The sequence below is a fragment of the Periophthalmus magnuspinnatus genome, chromosome 10 (genome assembly GCF_009829125.3).
Source record: "Periophthalmus magnuspinnatus isolate fPerMag1 chromosome 10, fPerMag1.2.pri, whole genome shotgun sequence".
NCBI classification, from domain to species: domain Eukaryota; kingdom Metazoa; phylum Chordata; class Actinopteri; order Gobiiformes; family Gobiidae; genus Periophthalmus; species Periophthalmus magnuspinnatus.
In genome coordinates, this window is record NC_047135.1 from 15,087,247 (window position 1) to 15,103,480 (window position 16,234).

Consider the following 16,234-nt stretch of genomic DNA (forward strand, 5'->3'; position numbering starts at 1 on the left):
TTAGACTATTTATATTAGAAAGAGGAGAGAAAAAGGGAGAGGAGAGGAGGGAACAAGTGACAGCAGACAGAGAGCAAGAGGAGAGAGAGGGAAGTAAAGACTGTTTGTGATTGCACTTTATATTAGAAAGAGGCGAGGGAGAGAAGGAAGGAGAGAGGAAAGAGGAGAAAGGTTAGGGAGAAGGGTGTTTAGGAGAGGAAAGAGGGGGGGAAAGACTGTTTGTGATTACACATTATTTACATTAGAAAGACGAGAGGAGAGAGGGAGTGAGTTGTGAGAGAGATGGAGAGAGGTGATGGTTTCCAGATGTGAGAGCTGCTTCAAACTATGTGATGTGGAGAAGAGAGAGAAACGGGTGAGGCAGGGGGAGAAAGTGGGAATTGAGGGTGGGGGTAAGAAAGCAAAAGAGGGAGAGAGGGGGCCAGAGCAAGAGAGGGAACCAAGAATCAGACAGCAGACAAACAGAATAAACAGAAAAAAGGTAAGAGAGAGAAAGGAGGGGCTATTCAGTTTAGTGAAAGTTGACTGACTCATATGGTGTATTGATATTTTGCAGTGGCATCACACTGGGGGTTTTATACATGTAGGCCTATGTGTATGGTGGAATGTGCAGCACAATGTGCAGCCCACATTAGCAGGCACTGTTAAAATAGTTTGAAAAAGTGAGAGTGACTGACTAATGCTCGCTGTCTTTTCTGTGATGTTATTTGACAGGGACTTGTTGAACAGCAAAAATCAGCTCACCTTGTAGGTCCAACTAAGTCAGTTTTTAATGGTCAGAGTATGATAAAATTAAGCTAACCGAGCTTCAAACAGACCAGTGCCTAAGTTAGCATCACCTCCCAGGGAATGTTGACGACATCAGCTTCAAAGTATCAGTAGTTTGTTCATTTGTGTGAAGTAAACAGAATAATTATTTTGTACCGACACACAAACATAATTTAATTCTGTATAAAATATAGACCAGTGCAGTGTTCTAGAGTGAATATTCATTTTTACAATTCAGAGACAAATATCCAGACAGAGACAGAGTCCTGCATTATTAGGACAAATAATCCTCATCTGATAACCATTCCCTTTAAACGGACTGTAATGGGACAATGGGCTTTCTCATACACAGCAGCAAAAAGCTGGAGCACGCTTCCAGCTGGCCTGAAAACCTGCACTTAATGCCACACTTTCTCAAACAATGGCTTCTGAGCAGGTAGGCGTGTCAACATGAGGCTCTTTGAACGTTTAAACATTCAGACTGATTGTGTTGTGTATTGTGACTAATGACATTTGTCTTGATGGTAAAGTTATTGATGGATTGTATTTTAGAGGACGATCATTCTAATGAATGTGATACCTGTACATTTTATATGATATTTATTACAGTGAATTTGAGTATTTTTAGAAGATAATGATGAATTTCAAGCTTTGTACTTGTGGGAATCAGTCTTAATGAATTTTGACTGTTTAAAATGTTTCATGATGAATTGGATTGTGGTTATTTTAAGGAGACATTGTTATTGATGAAATATTGTTGCTAGAGGGGCTTTTATGTGTGCTCTTTAATGTCTTCTGTACCTGCCCAAGGACTGCAGATGGAAACTAACTTGTAGCTAAATCTAGCACAGAGCATCTTTTCTCTTGAGATTAATGTTTTCTGTGCACTGTCCTTGTTTTAAAAATAAATAAACAAATAAAATACACAATTATATTTCAATTTAAAGCAGATATATTGTGTTTGTGTTTGCTCTATAGTTATAGGACCATTATGTTATAATTTGCACATCATAAATCACAATATTTATCTAAAACAAATTAATGAAAGAAACAAATTTGCTCTAGAAAACTGTGATCCCCAATCGCAGCCTACATCACTTTGAACATCATCATAGCAAAGGTGCTGTTGGCCCCTCCTATGGAAAGCTGCACATCACTTCCATTTGTACCAAAATGGCTCATGATGCTGCCGAATCCTTTGTGTATCATGGATTAAGAAAATACAATTGGAGAATGAAGTAAGTACATAACAGTGGCCATGTGAAAACAGGGATTGATCAGCAATATGGCATTTTAAAATGAGCTATTAAAGATTCCTCAGACATGCACAAATCACTCAAAATACAACATTTGGTGAGCAAATGGTGAGGGCGAACAACTATAACATTGTTAAAAGTCAATTTTGCAGAATAGGGCCACTTTAAACATTTAAATTTCTGAATTTGATCTGTTACTTGCTGCTCTTACAATCACAAGATTGATAAAACTAGATCTCTAGTTTATTTATACCTCATTGGTTGTCCTCACAGAATGTACAGTGTAAGGCAACATATGATTGACTCGTGATGCCTAATGATGTTTAACTGTATCTCTCACGTGGAGCACAAAGGGTTAAATGAGGTTTCTCACACACACACACACACACACCCACACACACACCCACACACACCCCACACACACACACACACACACACACACACACACACCACAGAGGTGGGGGGTTTATTCCTACTCAACACTACTGCAAAACCTGGACTGAACCAGGTCTAAACTAGAACTGAACCAGGTCTAAATCAGGACTGAAATAGGTCTAAACCAAGACTGAACTAGGTCTAAACCAGGTCTAAACCAGAAAAGGGACTAGACTATGGAGCAGAGGTATCCAAATTCACCATGAGGAGCAACAGAAACTGGTCTGTGGGCCACATTTAGCCCCCAAGCTATAGTTTGGACACCCCTGCTATAGGGTATCCTGCTATAGCTCCTCCCTATGTCTCTCTCTCTCTCTCCCTTTATTGTTTCAGCTGGATCCCTCTCTATTCCCTCCTCCTTCTCTCTCCCCCTCCTCCTTCTCTCTCAGTGTATTCTGTCCGTCTTTCGCTCCTGTCTTGTTCTAGTTCACATACAGAGAGAAACGTTACACACAAACTTTTACAAATGGATTAATCTTTCTGTCATGCACATTGAGTTACATTTTGGAGATTAAAACTGTCCAAACTGTTATTTTTTAAGGAGGACTTTTGAATGTTGAATCATGTCTGGATGCTTCAAGACCAAAAAGTAAGTTTCAGTATTTTTGTACATGTGGTTTATTTTCTGTTCATTTTGGTCATGTGCTCCTCTTAAAGGGCCATTTAACTTTTTTGATGTTATAATGTTGTTTCATCATCAGAAACAGACCTGAAGTTGTGTTTTGTTTCATTCACACATGTTTAACACACAAATCCTGCATATTTAGTTCTTTTCTCTTTGTTCCTGCTTGTGATATCATTAAGTGGTAATACAGGAGGCTAACCACATTTGTATGTATTTATAGTATTTTCTGTATCATAAATGTACGTTAAAAAGGTTGGGTTAGTTTAATTTTAGGTTTGGTTTTGTCCCGGTTTTTACCAGTGTAGCCTTATTTTAGTATCATGTTTTAGTCCTGGTTAATTTCTAGAGTAGTCCTGGTTTGGTTTTGCTTTATTCCTGGTCTTAGTCCTGGTTTAGCCCTGCTTTAGTTCTGGTTTAGTCTGAGTTTAGTCCTGGTTTAGTCTTGCCTTAGTGAGCCAGATTCAGTCCTGGTTCTGTTCTGCTTTAGTCCAAGTTTAGACCTAATTTAAATTCCTCTCTCTGTAAAAGAACTCTAAGAGAATTCTAAACACAGGGCTGTGGTTTGGCAGCACCACTGGACCACATCAACTCTGCAGATCCATAAAGACCGACCTACTTTTGTGTCAGATGCCCTCCCATCCTCCTCTATCCCTGCGTGTCAGATGCCCTTCCATCCTCCTATATTTCTGTAGTGTGTCAGATGTCCTCCCATATTCCTGTATCCCTTTGTATCAGATGCTTTCCCATCCTCCTATATCCTTATGTGTCAGATGAACTCCCAGACTTACATGGGGGCAGGTCAAATGTCTTTGGTTATTCTGTTGATGTTATGATGTAGTTGGATAAATATATTAATTTATGTTCACTTTTGGAGATTCTGTCTGATGAACTGCTCCGTGCATAAATAAGTGAATCTCAAATGAATTGTGTAATAACTGAACATTTAAACATGTTGTGAACAGGCCCAGACAGAAACCGAATGGATGTAGTGTCAGAACTATGAATGGTATTAGTCAACATTTATAGTGTTGGTGTGACAATGGAAAAATACTGAAGCTTTTGTGGAATGTACCAATATCCAAATCTTACAGGGTCATATTTAGTGTCACATGAGAGTCAGATTTATAGAAATGTTCCCTTCCCACTGTGAAAATGAAAATACCCTTAAATGCCCTTAAAGCCCATGTATTTGATCAAAATGTGTACATTTATATTGCATACGCAGCTCTTGGGGTCAAAATACGTCTGCTGTTCACTCTCTGCATTTAATTTAATTATAAAGTGTTTTATTGTCTGAGAATCAGGAAGTATGCATTAGCATGCCTGTGGTTGTTACTTTTACTGTGACAGCAAAACTCTGCTCCAGCCTCTGAAACTTAGGAAAAGTGCTTAGAAACTCATCGTGGTGAATAATTAGGATGCTCTGAATGCATCCGGGAAGTGAGGAATCAGGTATAGAAACTTTAAGAATGTTTTGATAAATATAATTATTCCAAGTGCTTCACTCCACTCACAGAAATATTTTGGTCAAACTTATTTTCTGATTGTCTAAACATCCTTCTGTCTGATTCCTGAGGACATAAATATTTAGCACTCTGAAGGATGTGGTGTTCATACTTCCTGGTTCGGTGGTTTCCTTGAGCCACTTCCTGCCCACACAGGAAGTGCACATCAGCTGTTTAAAGCCTCAGCTGACTCAGATGTGAACAATGACCTGTCAGAGTAAAAGGTTAAATAGGAATCATTGTGGTGTCAAATATCTGTGTGAATGGGAAGTGAAGGGAGTGAGAGGTGGTGCTCACTCTGAGAGGAGCATTGGGCAACAATTTTTGGTGTATATACAGTGGCTTGCAAAAATCTTCATCCCCCTGGAACTTTTTCACATATTGTCACGTCACCTAACCTTATGGGTGAAAGCATTTCAATAAAAAAGATTTTCAAATAGGTTCTAAAGGACATGCAGGACACCAGACACAGATGCATCTGTCCAATACACTGCTGGAGGTGTTTGACATGGAACAAGAGAAATGTCTCAAACATGTCGAAAGTTGATGCTTAGTCTTTTACCCATATTTGAACTCAGTCAGTATCAATATATAAATACTTCCATAATGATACTCCCATCCTTCAGGGCACTCAAGGCAGCTATGGTACAGTGTGGGCTTTAAAGCTGCACTGTGTCACTTTTCTGGTGAAGTGCCCATCACCTGCTTGTATCCATGGAGATGTTATTGTTTTGCAACTGTTCTACTACTACTACTATACTACTACTGTTGCTATTACTACTACTACTACTACTACTACTCCTCTCTTCTCCTTATTTTACCTCATGTCTGTCATATAGTTCATTCTGATAAACTAGAGTGAGGCAGCGTTAAAGTAAACCACCAACACTCCTGACCTTTTAAGGCAGGGGTGTCCAAACTATGGCCCAGGGGCCAAATGCGGCCCTCAGACCAATTTTTATTGGACCTCAGGCCTTCAGTTGAACTGGCCCAATTGATCATAATCAGTACTTTTTACGGCAAATGTGAGTAATCCTACCAATATAAGCTAAATAACATCACATTGCATTGTCATACAGATCTAATATTAATATTTCAAGCCTAATTTAAAGTATGAAGTCAAAACTATGTTAAATGCACCCATCTGAACTATCTACTATATTGACCATTGGTCTGTGGCCCTCCATGTTGAATATTTTTCAAGATATGGCCCTCGGGGAAAAGAGTTTGGGCACCCCTGAGACCAGGCCCTGTGTGTCAAATGCCCTCCCACACTCCTGTATGTCTGTGTGTCAGGTCCCCATCCTCAGAGGTGCATTGTGGGTAATGTAGTCTTTTCCCTGATGCATTGGAGGCAGTGGCTTCTGTTGTTTTGAACCACTCTCATTTTCATAGTTTTTTTTATTTGACTTTCAGGTAATTATAACTTTACTGTTGACCTCAAAATTCCATACAATCAGATGGATCTTTGCATATTTGCTAAAACCTCAGAAGACCTTAGACCTTGTTTAGTTCTGGTTTTGTCCTAATCTAGTCCAAGACAGCCCTGGTTTAGTCCTACTCATACCAGATTAGGTCCTCAGGTTAGTTCTGTATTAAATCCTGGTTTAGTCCTTGTTTATACCAGGTTCAGTTAGTTCTTGCGTGAATCCTGGTTAACTTCTTGCTTAGTCCCTGTGTAGTCATTTGTTAGACCGACATTAGTCCATGCTAAGACCCAGTTTTAGTCCTGGTTTAGTCCTTGTCTGCTTATACCGGGTTATGTCCCTGCTTAGTCCTTGTTTGGTCCTTGTTTAGACCAGGTTAAGTTCTGGTTTATTTCTTGTGATCAGTTTTATTCTGGGTTTCATCCTTGCTTAGACCGGGTTTGTTCTTTTTTAAAACCAGTGTTAGTCTTGATTTAGTTCTTGCTTAGACCGGGTTTAGATCTTGCTCACACCAAGTTTAGTCCTGGTTTAGTCTTTACTTATATCAGGTCATTAGATTAGTCCTTCTGACCAGTTTTAGTCTGGATTTTATCTTTTTTCTCAGACCCAGGTTCAGTCCTTGCTTGGATTGGGTTTAGTCCATGTTCAGTCCTTGCTCAGACCTGGTTTAGTCCATGTTTAGTCCTTGTCGTGTTTTTAACTGGTAGACAAAGATCAGTCAGATTCTCAGTGGAACATCACAGTTTTGACATCCCCTCAGCTCATGTCCAGACCTGCTTCACAGTTCAGGGTTTTAGGGTCTGATAATTTCACAATTCCATTGTGACGTCTTTGTGGGACTTACTCATACTGTGTTTTAAATGGAGTAGTTTTGTAACTAAACTCAATTTTGATACAAAGAAATAGACTCGATACTCAATACCGATTCCATTACCACGATGATTATAAAAAGCACTCTTTATTTAGACAGTATAGTTCTTTTATATTCCCAGTATTTTGATGTGAGACTGTTGTTGTGTCCTTAGGTAAGACACTTCACACATATTGCCTATATGAATGTGATGCATGTGCCCAGTTGACAGAATTTCATTTTCTTTTCCGCTATAGTTCATGTTGCAGCTTTGTGGACTTGTTAAGAGTAAATGAGAGGCCCATGGTCTGTGATAAACTTACTAACATTACATTAACATTCACTTTACATCTACTCCACTTTTCTCCTCACTCCCTCCTTCCCTTCCACTTTCTCTTTCTCTCTTTACTTTACAGTGATGTGAATGTGGTCACCGGTGGATCTTCCTGAGTTCAGATGGGGGTGATTGACAGATGGATTAGCCAATCAACACAAAAATGGCTGCTTATAATGGGAAAAAAGGAAAAATATCACAGGGGACTGAAAAACATGGTGCATTTCAATTTCCTCAAACAACTCTGAGAAGAGATGAACTGGATTTTCTCTGTCCACAAACTGTCTGCAAAAACTTTTACAAACCTTTAATTAATTCTTAGATTTCTCCCAAACTGCATGGTCAGACCGTTTTACTCTATAATACTAATGTGTATAATTGTCCACATAAAGTTTCATTTTATCTGACCAGATTTCGGGCTTTTCCAAAAATATATGACTGAAATCCATCTACACTAATCTAATAAAACTGATACAGAGCAGAGAGGAGTAGAGCCATAGGAGCAGAGCCATAGGAGCAGAGCCATAGGAGCAGAGCCATAGGAGCAGAGCCATAGGAGCAGAGCCATAGGAGCAGAGCCATAGGAGCAGAGCCAGAGGAGCAGAGCCAAAGGAGCAGAATCAGAGGAGCAGAGTCAGAGGAGCAGAGCCAAAGGAGCAGAATCAGAGGAGCAGAGTCAGAGGAGCAGTGCCAGAGGAGCAGAGCTAGAGAAGCAGAGCCAGAGGAGCAGAGCCAGAGGAGCAGAGCTAGAGGAGCAGAGCCAGAGGAGCAGAGCCGTAGGAGCAGAGTCAAAGGAGCAGAACCAGAGAAGCAGACAGGAACAGATTCAGATGAGCAGAGTCATAGAAGCATAGCCATAGGAGCAGAGCCATGGGAGCAGAGTTAGAGGAGTAGAACCAGAGGAGCAGACGGGAGCAGAGCCAGAGGAGAAGAGCCAGAGGAGAAGAGCCAGAGGAGCAGAGCCAGAGGAGCAGAGCCAGAGGAGCAGACAGGAAGAGAGCCAGAGGAGCAAAACCAGAGGAGCTCTCTCTCATTTGTATGTACAGACATCTCTCTGTTTACATAGTTTTCAGGTCACATGACTCTCACATCCTCAACTCCTCATGCTCTATGTTCTTATAAGGCCTGTATCTGTGCAGAGAGCAGACAGGAGCAGGCAGGAGCAGACAAAGCAGGCAGAAGCAGACAGAAGCCAATACAATTATTGCTTAAATCATGTTATTACTTTGGCTTAAATGTTCCACAATATTGCACTAAACATATCTGTCTTGCATTTATTGAATTACCTTTTTTATTTGCTCTTGAAACTTGAAACGCATGCATTTTGTGAGCGGGGTCACTTGTCCACCAATCTGACCTGTAACTTGACCTGTTGCCACCATCTGCTTGTCTCTATGGAGATATATATGTTTAATGTCATACTGTGGAACATTCAAAGCAAAACAGTAGCATCTCCATAGTATAATCAGGTGGTGAACCCTCCTCCAGAAAAGTTGCATAGTGCCTCTTTAATCCTGGTCTTGGTCCTGGTCTTAGTCCTGGTCTTGGTCCTTGTCTTGGTCCTAGCCTTGGTCCTGGGCTTGGTCCTGGTCTTAGTCATGGTCTTGGTCCTTGTCTTGGTCCTGGAAAAAAATGACCAGCTGACGTTGTCTCCTTGGGCAAGACACTCCGTCGCTTATGTATGTGAGTGTGAGTGATGGTGGCAGATGTGTTGGCACATGATTGTAAACTCTGTCTCTGCAAGTTGCCCCAGGGCTGGTGTGGCGTGTGTTTTTTTCCTTGGTAAGTCAAACAGTGGTGTTAGACTTTGATGTTGTTAGACCTCCTCAGCAGCACCAGTTTCCCACAGCCTCCACAACCTCTGACCTCTGCATCCTCTTCCTCTCTGTCTCTGTATTCACACGTCTGCTTTCTCTGGGATCCTGGAATGATAATACTAATATTTACTCATGCATTTGCCTTTTACATATTTGACAAGCCTCTCAAAGCTCTATCATCTATCTTCATTTACACCATTCTTGATGGCGATACAATACTTCTGTAGTCAGAGATGCCCTAGGACAGACTGACAGAAGCGAGTCTGCCAATCAGACCCTCCCACCACTAAAACCTCACATTTATTCATACAAGCCAGGTGCCCAAGGATTCACTATCAAGGACAAGCACCTGCACACTTTATCAAATGTGAGCTGCTGTTTCAAAGCACTGCTGAAGGAAGTACATAGACCAGGATCCTTTGGTTTTAGAAATGATTGCTATTAAATCTGAATCCAATTTAGATGCAAAAATTATAAACCTTTAGACCCTCAATATTGTAGCCATATTCTACCCTGAGATTTGGATTACACTTTTCTTAATTTACTTTAATTTACTACTTTCCTTCTGGTGCATGGCTCAGATGAAAAGGAGATTGTCCCCCTGGAGAGAAGGAAGGTCAGTCTGGCCTTCTTTCTGAACTTCCGTCTGAACTTAAACTATAGTGTAGGACAGACATGGGCAAACTACGGCCCAGGGGTCACACAAGGCCCTTTGGTTTATTAATCCAGCCCGCCGAGTGTGACCAAATTATATTAAAATAGGTAAGGGTAAACCTTATTCAAAGTTTTTCTGCTGTGTGTATTTAACTGAAATTTAATAAATTAATTATTAATTTAATTAATGCATTTGGAAAACAATTCGTAAAATGAGCCTTGCATATTCATGCTTTGCTACATGTTACAGGCATATATATCCTGGCCCGGCCCCTCTGTCAAATTTTAGAACCCATTGTGGCCCGTGTGTCAAAAAGTTTCTGGTGTAGGATCAACGGTAGGGGTAGGTATCTGACTCGGATGCAGGAGGATGGCAGGGCATCTATACGCAGGAATATAGGAAGATGAAAAGGCATCTGACACACAGTGCTTTGACACTTCTGTAAAAAAAACATACATTTTTACTGTGAGCAAAGTTGCCTGTCCACAGATCTAACCTGTAACTTTGCCAGGTTGAGGTGCTTATTTGCATGGAGATAAGTTTAGTGTCATTTTTGTGGGATATTACAGGCAAAGGAATAACATCTCCATGTAAACAAGCAGCTGCCGTCTATGTCGTTTTGAAAAGGTACATAATGTTCTTTAACCTTCGAAGAACTCCAGAATCCTAGCCTGAATATTTACTCACAAAAAGGTTCATTTGATGCTTTGACTGAAAGCATGTGACCAACATGCAAAACAGTCACAGTTTACACATCGAGCGACATGTGATTTATGCTCTGAAAACTCACATGGAATGTTGTGATTTTCTGTGTGTGAGAGAAGAGGAGACTGAGGAGGTTTGGTTTTGTTTTGGATTCTTCTGATTCTTCTGAGGAGAATGAAGCATTTGGCAGAAAACACTTGGACCAAAATTTGTTTATGCAAAGCAGCCGTTTATCTCAAAGTCTGTAAACGATTCAGATGCCAAGATTTAAGATAAAGACAAACATCTCTTGTGCTCCATCTGGCCCTCTCCTCTGCTCTGGTGACCCCCTCCTCTGCTCCCCTGACCCTCTTCTCTGCATTCTTTGCTCTATCTGACCCTTTCCTTTGCATCTCCTGCTCCATCTGACCGTCTCCTCTGCATCCTCTTCTCCTCTGACCTTCTCCGGTCCATCCTCTGCTCCATCTGACCCTCTCCTCTGCACCCTTTGACCCTCTCCTCTACATCCTCTACGCCATCTTACCCTCTCCTCTGCATCCTCTGATCCTCTCCACTGACCCTCTGCATCCTCTGACCCTCTCCTCTTTTTCTTTTCAGAAGTGAAGAAGCAGAGATGGCATCTGCACCAGTGGAAGTATCAAACAATCAGGAGCCAGCAGAGGGAACAGAGGAGTGCTCAGGTAAAAGCCGATTGTCCTAGTTTAATTCTGGTTTAATCCTGATTTAGCCCTGGTTTAGTCCTGGTTTAGTCTTGGTTTAGTTAAAGTTTAGTCCTGGTTTAGTCCTGGTTTAGTCCTGGTTTAGTCCTAGTTCAGTCGTGGTTTAGTCCTCTTGCAGACCTCTTTCAGTCCTGGTTCAGTCGCTGTTTAGACCTGCTTTGGTCCTGGTTTAGTCTCTGGTTTAGTCCTGGTTTAGTCCTGGCTTTGTCCTGGCTTAGTCCTGGTTTAGTCCCCAGTTTAGTCCTGGACAAAGTGATGGGAAACAGGAAGTGCAGGCTTGTGGAGGCCAGAGGTCAGGTCTGGAGAGTTTGAGTCATTCTCTTAAATACACACTTTAGTCAGAGTAAAATATATGTATACAGTTTTAGATACTGACTGGTAATGTGAGCCACTTTGTATTTTATCACTGAAAATAAGCAAAACCAATACTCATTCCTCTTTCCCTCTCTACCTCTCTCTTTTTCCCCTCTCATCCTCTCTTCTCTCTCTTTCCCCCACTCTGTCTCCTCCTCCCTCTCTCCTCTTTCCTTCTTTTTCTCCCTTTCTCCACTCTCCTCCCTCTCTTCCTCACTTCTCTATCTCCCCTCTTCCCCCTACTTTGCTCCTGCTCTCTGTACTTTCCTCTCCCCCCTTCCCTTTCCCACTCTCTTTCTCTTGTTTTACTTCTGTCCATTGTTCTCACTCTCTCCTTTTCACTCTCCCTCAATCTTTCTCCCGACCCCCCCTCTCTTTTCTGCCTTCTTTCTCTCTCCTCTTCCTCTCTTTCCACCCTTACTCTGTCCCTCTTTGTCTCCCATCTCTTCTTCACCCCTCCCTCTCTTTCAGACTCCTTGACCTCTTTTCTTCCCCCTGCTCTCCTCCCCCCTCTCTACCTTCACCTCCTCCCTTCCCTTTCCCCCTCTCTCTGCCTTGCGTTACTCTTTGTCCTTCCCTCTTTTGCTCTCCTCCTTCTTTTTCTATTCTTCCTCTTCTCTCATACCCATATTCTCACGCTGTAGCCGTAGTAACAGTGATTTGCCCTTTAAAACTTAAACTGGATTGTGTCTAAAATAAACAAGAGCCAACTGTTTCCTTCTGATTTTAACTTCATGATTAGATTTGAGATATTCTATTTTAAAGCTGCACTATGTAACTTCTCTGGTGTAGGGCCTGCCACCTTCATGGATATGTTATTTCTTGGCCTGGAATGTTCCACAGTACAGCGTTAAACGTATCTATCTCGCCTCAGGTACAGACTATTTATTGCACAAATGGTGCAAAAAACATACATTCATTCTTACTGTGATTTGGCTCACCTTGCCATTGCTCAATAGATATGTTTAATGCTGTAGTGTGGGACATTTCAGGCAATGCAATAACATCTCCATGGAAACAAGAGCAGCTCCTTCAGTAGAATTAACAATAGCAATAACTGGATGCACCTAGAACTAAACCAGATCTAGGACTTTATAAAGAATAAACTTGGACTGAATCCATCTTGAACCTGGTCTAAAGTCAGACTAAATCAATACTTAATCTGAATTGATGTAATTACCTGGTGCTGCACTGTCACATTTTTCACAATTGTGCAAAAATAGCCTTTAATTCACTGTACTTAACCTGATGTGTTTCTTCATAAATCTGAGTTTGTGCTGGGTTCAAACGTCCGGCAGCAGAGGTTCAAATGCCTGAAATTTTTGTGCGCTGAAGTGTATTTTTATGTAAACTGTGGGATTCCCCACACGACGTCGCAAACAGGGATAAAACAGCATTCTAAAAATGGAAACAAAGAAGGACAAAAATACATCAAAAATAAAAGACAGGGCATGAAATACAAGTACAAGTTTGGAATAGTCCTGCTTTAGTCCTGGTTTAGACCTGGTTTAGTTCTTGTTCAGTTCTGGTTTAGTCCTGGTCAAGACCTGGTTTAGACCTGGTTTGGTTTCATCCTGGTTCAGTGCTGGTTTAGACCTGGTTTAATCCTGGTTTAGTCCATGTTTAGTCTTGGTTTAGACCTGGCTTAGTTCTTGTTTAGACCTGGTTCAGTCCTGGTGTAGTTCCAACTGGTTTAGTCCTGCTAATCCACTTTTAGTCCTGTTTTAGTTCTGTTTTATATCTCTTTTTGTACTGGTTTAGGCCTGGTTTAGACGTGGTTTAGACGTGGTTTCATAGACCTGGTTCAGACCTGTTTTAGTCCCTGTTTATTTGGTTCTTCCCAGTGAGGCGCTAATGGCCCTCTGATGTTTATATGAGCTCAGATTTATGGACCCAAACTCACAAGACCTCCACCAAGACAATGAACATGACTCCAAATGCAGATACAAGATACAGTCCTCAATAAATTCCATTCTGAAGAATCAGCCCCAAAATACTTACATTTCTTAAGATATAAAACACTTATAGTTTTGTATAAAATTATATATACTGTATTTCTTCAACTGTTTCAATACCCTTCCATCCATGCATTTTCTTCCACTTATTCGGTGGGTCATGGGAGTGTCAGTCTAAGCAGGGATCACAGCCTCCCCTCACCCCAGACACTTCCTCCAGCTCTTCCAGTGGGATCACAAGGCGGTCCAAGACCAACCGAGAGACATAGTCCCTCCAGCATGTCCTGGGTCTCCCTGGAGCATCCCCAGGGAGGTGTTCAGGGAACATACAGATGCCCGAGCCACCTCAGCTGGCTCCTCCTGATGTGGAGGAGCAGCAGCTCTACTCTAAGCTCCACCCGTGTGACCAAGCTCCTCATCTTATCTGTAAGAGAGTGCCAGCCACCCTGCGGAGGAAACTTATTTCGACCGCTTGTGTCCACAATCTTGTCTTTTTGGTCATTACCCAAAGCTCATGACCATAGGTAAGGGTAGGAACAAAGATTGACTTTGCTTTTCGACTCACTTCAAGCCACCTTTTTCCGGCTGTGAACCATGGCTCGGTATTTGGTGGAGCTAATTCTCATCCCAGCTGCTTCACACTCGGCTGCAAACAAGCCCAGTGCCTGCTGCAGGTCCTGGTTTGATGAAGCCATCAGGACGACATCATCTGCAAACAGCAGAGATTTTTCAACACCTATATTAGTAAAGTTACAATGATATACAATAAACAATATAATACCAAGAAGACTGAAGGAATGCAAAAATATGATCTGATTATTATTGAGAAAATTTAAAAATAAACAATTGGTCAATATCTCCCAGCTTATTATTTAGTCATTTCCATGTCTAAGAAAATTGTGTTACTGTAAATATTTTTTTTTCTGTTTATAGGGAAGAAAGAGTCTAAGTTCCAGACATTTAAAAAGTTCTTCAAGAGAAAAAAGCGAAAAGAATCTGGAGCTCTGAAGAACTCAGCATCCAATGAAGACCTCAACAAACCACCTGAACAGCAACAGCCCGAGAAGAGGAATGGGTGAGAGACCAATCATAGGGAGAGCATCTGATACACAGGGACATTCCAGAACATGTCTGTAGAAGTCTCAACTACAACCCCAATTCCAATGAAATAGTGACGCTGTGTAAAAAAAAAAAAAAACACCCAAAAAACAGAATACCATGATTTGCAAATCCTTTTCAACTTATATTGAACTGAATAAATACAAAGACATGATATTTAATGTTCAAACTGATAAATCTTTTTTTTTTTTTTATGGAAATATTCACTCATTTTCATATTGATGCCTGCAACACGTTCCAATAAAGCTGGAACAGGGGCCTGTTACCACTGTGTTACATCACCTTTCCTTTTAACAACAATCAATAAGCTGAACTGAGGACACTAATTGTTGAAGCTTTGCAGGAGGAATCCTTTCCCATTCTTTCTGAATGTAAAATGTCCCAGCTTCTTTGGAATTGGGGTTGTATAGGGTTAACAGCTTTTACACAGAATAAGACCCAAAACACACATTTTGTTTTACCAGGGCAAAAACATTCTTGTCTCCATGGAGATCATATAGCTTTGCCTAGAATATTCCACAGTATGGCATTAAACTTCTGTATCCATGGAGTCAAGCAGGTGACACTACCAGGCCAAGTATTTTTGCAATATAAAACGTCTGTAAGTTAATAAATACATTTAATGCCACTGTGAAATATTCTAAGCACCCTGGATACAAGAGGTGGCAAACCCTCCACCAAGTTACACAGTGTCCCTTTAAGACCTTTCACTCTTTTTTGTCTTTTGTAAAGCCAATGCCGGGCTTGATCTTGTCATTTGCTCAAATTTTACACTAATTCTATTTAGTTACTCTCCTCCTTAATCTGCCCCTCTCAGAGCTGTTTAAATGACAGGGCATCTGATCCTACCTTAGAACACGCTCCAACATTTCCTGTTTTTAATTCCACAAACACCCATGTCACTTCCATGGTGCTGACTTCCTGTGGCACTTCCTGGTCTGTCTTGTGCTCCTCACTGAAGATGACATAATCATTTTAAATAAATAAAATAAATAAGCAAGGGAAACGTGGGTACTCCAGACATGTCAGATATGAGCCATTATGGAAAGTAAAACTGTTGTAGCAGAGAAGAGAATGGATGAATGTATAGAGGACTCAATTATAAGGACACTACTTTTTGATAAACTTCAAAACTAAGAAATAACTTCTAGACAAATACATTCAAAATTTTGGAAGCAACAGTGAAGTGGATCTAGAGCTGAATGTTTTGGGGGAATGATCTACTTCTGATTTTTCAAAGTTCACGTTTTAAACACGTCCAGAAGATTTGACAAAAAGACTGGAATCTGAACTGACAAATTAATACAACAATCACATTTCAGAACATGTTTGAAAAGATCTAAACTACAGCGTTAGCTGTTTTTATACATAATAGGACCGTAAGACCAAGAGTGGACCATAAGGCAGTTTCAAAGAAGAAACTGTTACTTGTTTTGTTATTAAGACTTTAAACTATTAGTATTTATATTTGATGTCAGTTAATAATTGAAAATTTATTATGTTTGGTTCACTTTCTCTCCTGTCTCCTCCATTTCAGAATTTGTAAATTCTGTCCTTTTGTTATTGTATCCTTTGGCAAGACACTTGGACAAAGCTTTAACAATATAAACCCATTGTTATTTTTCCGATGCCTGCTGCTATTGAAATAAAGATTATGCAACTCATTCACTAGTTAGGCCACACAATATATCGTTATCAAATAGAAATCGC

The 16,234-nt window shown here is 40.8% G+C and overlaps 1 protein-coding gene across 5 annotated transcripts in view; it reads left to right on the top strand.

Annotated features, from left to right (window-relative positions):
* zgc:66433 (uncharacterized protein LOC321250 homolog) overlaps positions 1-16,234 on the top strand; it is a 46,022-nt gene that overhangs the window by 1,822 nt on the left and 27,966 nt on the right. For 3 of the 5 annotated variants that reach the window (XM_055224972.1, XM_055224970.1, XM_033973670.2), the window contains exons 2-3: positions 10,975-11,057; positions 14,339-14,480. In XM_055224972.1, coding sequence (XP_055080947.1) covers positions 10,975-11,057; positions 14,339-14,480 — 225 coding nt within the window. Of the gene's footprint in view, positions 1-2,868; positions 3,049-10,974; positions 11,058-14,338; positions 14,481-16,234 lie in introns of those variants that run through there. The other 2 variants (XM_055224971.1, XM_055224974.1) reach the window with 2 other exon arrangements.